This window comes from Aplysia californica, unplaced genomic scaffold (assembly GCF_000002075.1).
Source record: "Aplysia californica isolate F4 #8 unplaced genomic scaffold, AplCal3.0 scaffold00174, whole genome shotgun sequence".
NCBI classification, from domain to species: domain Eukaryota; kingdom Metazoa; phylum Mollusca; class Gastropoda; order Aplysiida; family Aplysiidae; genus Aplysia; species Aplysia californica.
The window spans coordinates 590,750-594,692 of record NW_004797444.1 but is presented as its reverse complement, the minus strand read 5'-3'; the positions used below and the strand labels follow the sequence as shown (position 1 = coordinate 594,692).

Genomic DNA, 3,943 nt, shown 5'->3' with positions numbered 1-3,943 from the left:
TCAACCCAAACATACTGCCCCCACCCCACCCCTCACTTACTGTTCTATAATGATGGGCGGGTCAAACTTGAAGTCTATAATGTCCCCCTTGGAGGGGAGATAAGGACGACAGATGTTTGATAGATCCCCCGCCAACCACCCACGTACATTGACTCAACCCAAACATACTGCCCCCACCCCACCCCTCACTTACTGTTCTAGAATGATGGGCGGGTCAAACTTGAAGTCTATGATGTCCCCCTTGGAGGGGAGATAAGGACGACAGATGTTTGATAGATCCCCCGCCAACCACCCACGTACATTGACTCAACCCAAACATACTGCCCCCACCCCACCCCTCACTTACTGTTCTATAATGATGGGCGGGTCAAACTTGAAGTCTATGATGTCCCCCTTGGAGGGGTTGGAGGCCCAGAAGAAGGTCTCGCCGGTGTAGGCTTTACTGAGCGTGTACTTCTGGTACGTCTTGAGGGAGGAGGCCAGGTGCACCGGGGGGTTCACGTGGGCGCGGTACAGACCCGCCTTGCCAAAGTCTTTGTCCTGACAAACACATAAGAAAACAACATTTTTAGTTTAGTTTTAGTAAGGTTTTACGGCACTCGCAACTGCATAAGGTCATATGAGCACCAGAAGATTAGAGGTGTTACAAGAGAGTAACAAACATAAAAAAGAAGAAGGGGAGATAAGGATGATAGATGTTTGATAGGAAAGAAGAAGCATACCACACCTGAGCACTCGCCAACCACCCACAAACACATTTAAAAAAAAAATTTTTGGGGGGGGGGAGGGGGGGAAGTGTTTTACGGCAGACCTGTCACTCTATGAAATCTCAAATTCAGGATCTCAAGGGAAAAAAATGGGGACCTGGGGGAAAAAGATCGAGATCTGGGGGGAAAAAATGAGGACCAGCGATAAACCACCAGGGTGACTGCCAAGCTGACTTAAGATTTCCAAGGATTGTCCATAAATATACTATGAAGGCAGAATACGTTTTTTTGAATAATCTGGTGAAACAGAAGGACCCCAAAAATCGGGATACATGCGATCAAAATCGGGATGCTTGAGATTTGGGGCAAGAAAATCGGGAAAGTGGCAGGTTTGGTTTTATGGCGCTCGCAACTGCATAAGGTCAAAAGAGCGCGCAGGACACATTAAACATTTTCAGTTGGTAGGAAATTTTGAATTTTGCCCGGGTGGCAGCCGAAGCCTACTCTTATCCATTTTAGACAACCAAGGGATCTTGAACGTGCGCAACTTGCACATGGGACCTCTGAGATTGTTCGCCTTTTTCTGAGAAAGCTAGGTGTTAGATCTTTCCTACCAGAAGATCACGGTATGAATGAAAGACAGCTGTAAGAAGGAGCCAAGGAGTAGCAGTAGAAAGACTGCAGAAAAAGTCAGAAGCCCAGAGGAGGGGGCAAAGGAGGTGAGGGGGTTGAGGGCAGAAAGTGGAAGCAAAAACAGACGACAGAACATTGTTAGAGAGCAGGAAAGGATGTCAAAGGATAAAATTTTAGAAAAGAAAAATGTCCATCGTTATGGATTCTAACCTGGGACCTATTGAATGAGAGGCGAACACCTTAACCTCTAGGCCACAAGAGCCCCCATCCCTCCTTTGGGAACGGCCTAAAAACACTTCAGTCAGTAGCACCGCTCCAGGGGGTAGATAGATGTCTGATAGGAAAGAAGGAGCAAACCACACCAGAGCACCCGCCCGCCAACCACCCACTCTTCCTTCCCTCCATCTCCCCCACACATCTACACACAACCTCCGTCTGTCTCACCTTGAGCTTCTGGACTTTTCCCTTGAGCGAGGACTCGACCCCGATGTGCTGGAACAGCGAGGGCTTGAAGCGCCGCCGCACGCCCTGGATCATCCTCTGGCAGTGTTTCTGACGGGAAAACAACGGGGGAATAATTAATTGTTGAACACTCGCCTTGACAGCATCTTGTTTGTTTGTTTTAGTAAGGTTTTTACGGCGCTCGTAACTGCATAAGGTCATATGAGCGCCACAGGGTGGCTTAGCTTAGTTTTAGTAAGAGTATTACAGCACTTGCAACACAATAAGTCATATAGGTGCCGAAGATTAGAGGAGTTACAAGAGAGTAACAAACACACAAAAAAAGGAGGGGAGATGAAGACAATAGACGTTTGATAGGAAAGAAGAAGCAAACCACACCAGAGCACCCACCAACCACCCACGCTAAGGGGTGGAAGTCAACAGAGAAGTCTAAACGGGGAATCAGGCTTACTCTGCTCACCTCTCTAGTCTCAACAGTACAGAGTCTGCTTCGACTATCAAGGCACCCCGGAAATAGCAGTTCAGAAGAGAGTGACAAACATACAAAAGAAGTAGAGGGAAATGACAAATAATAAGGATGAGGAAAGAAAAAGCAGCAGTTCCCCTTATGTTGTTCCGGCACAGTATGAGCATGACATTGACAAATCAGCCCATTTACAATTCTACTGTGCATAAGAATGTGAATGGCCTAAAGACACTTCAGTCAGTGGCATCGCCCGGGGGAGGGGGGAGGAGCGGAATGATAGATGTTTGATAGGAAAGAAGGAGCAAACCACACCAGAGCACCCGCCCACCTCCCACTCACCACGTCTTTCTCCGGGTTGCAAACTTTGACCCACAGCAGGTGGTCCAGGAGCCAGTCGATCGGCTTGTCCGCGTGGAACATGACAAAAAACTCCACGATCATCGGCACGTCTGACGCCTTGAACATCTTGCCTGGCCATGGGGGAAAAATCAGGGAGGAACATATGTAACAATTTGTTTTTGTTTTAGTTAGAGTTTTACAGCATTTGCAAAAACAAATAGATCAAACAAATAGTTCCCAAGATTAGAGGTGTTACGAGAGAGTAACAAACACAGAAAAGAAGGAGAAATAAGGACGATAGATGTTTGATAGGAAACAAGAAACAAACCAGACCAGAGCACCTGCCAACCACCCTCTAGTACGAGCATTTGCAAAAACAAAGAGATCAAACAAGTAGTGTCCAAGATTAGAGGTGTTACAAGAGAGTAACAAACCCTAGAAAAGATGGAGAAATAAGGACGATAGATGTTTGAAAGGACAGAAAAAGCAAAACCACACCATCAGAGCATGTGGGACTGAGTTGTGCATCACTGTATGTGCGTCTTTGAACGTGAATGTGCTGAGTGCATTTCTGCTTTAAGGCTGAATCTTTGCGTGTTGATGTTCTGGCATATCCACCCAGATTTTGCTCGTGGACCCTGCAAGTTTATCTTATCTTTCCCTCTTCTCTTACCGATGAAGCCCAGGGCAGAGAACTCCAGCATAATCCAGTCGCCCTTCTGTTGCACGGCAAACGTCTTCATGATAGAGAGGTAGCCGGGCTTGGCTATCACATCGTCTTCCATCTGGGGACATACAGCAGCCAGGATTTTAGGTTTAGTGAGAGTTAAAAAATTTTAGTAAGAGTTTTACGGCACTTGCAACACATATAGGTCACATAAGTGCCCACGATTAGAGGTGCTACAAGAGAGTAACAAACACAACAAAGAAGGAGGAGAGATCAGGGTGATAGATGTTTGGTAGGAAAGAAGGAGCAACCACACCAGAGCGCCCGCCAACCACCAACGCAAAGACTTTTACAGTACTTGCAACACATATAGGTCATATAAGTGCCAAAGATTAGAAGTTTTAGTTTTAGTAGAGCTTTTACGGCGCTCGCAACACAATAAGGTCATACAAGTGAGAATATAGTAAAAACAGGCAAGTTTGATGGAAAGAGAGGCAGAGGCAGGCAGAGGGAAAGGATACTGGACAAGTTGACAACATGGCGGGGAGCAGCAAGAACGACAGACATCATCGCTGCAACGCAAGACAGAGTGAAGTGGAGTCCATGATCGCCCACGCCAGTCGGCAAGACATCGGATGATAATGACGATATAATATACATTATATATAA

The 3,943-nt window shown here is 46.5% G+C and overlaps 1 protein-coding gene across 1 annotated transcript in view; it reads right to left on the bottom strand.

Annotated features, from left to right (window-relative positions):
* LOC101857335 (alpha-1,3-mannosyl-glycoprotein 4-beta-N-acetylglucosaminyltransferase A) overlaps window positions 1-3,943 on the bottom strand; it is a gene marked incomplete at its 5' end in the record, with an annotated part of 45,254 nt that overhangs the window by 3,283 nt on the left and 38,028 nt on the right. Inside the window, 4 exon segments of the mRNA XM_013082442.1 lie at window positions 347-540; window positions 1,785-1,892; window positions 2,608-2,738; window positions 3,281-3,392. Coding sequence (XP_012937896.1) covers window positions 347-540; window positions 1,785-1,892; window positions 2,608-2,738; window positions 3,281-3,392 — 545 coding nt within the window.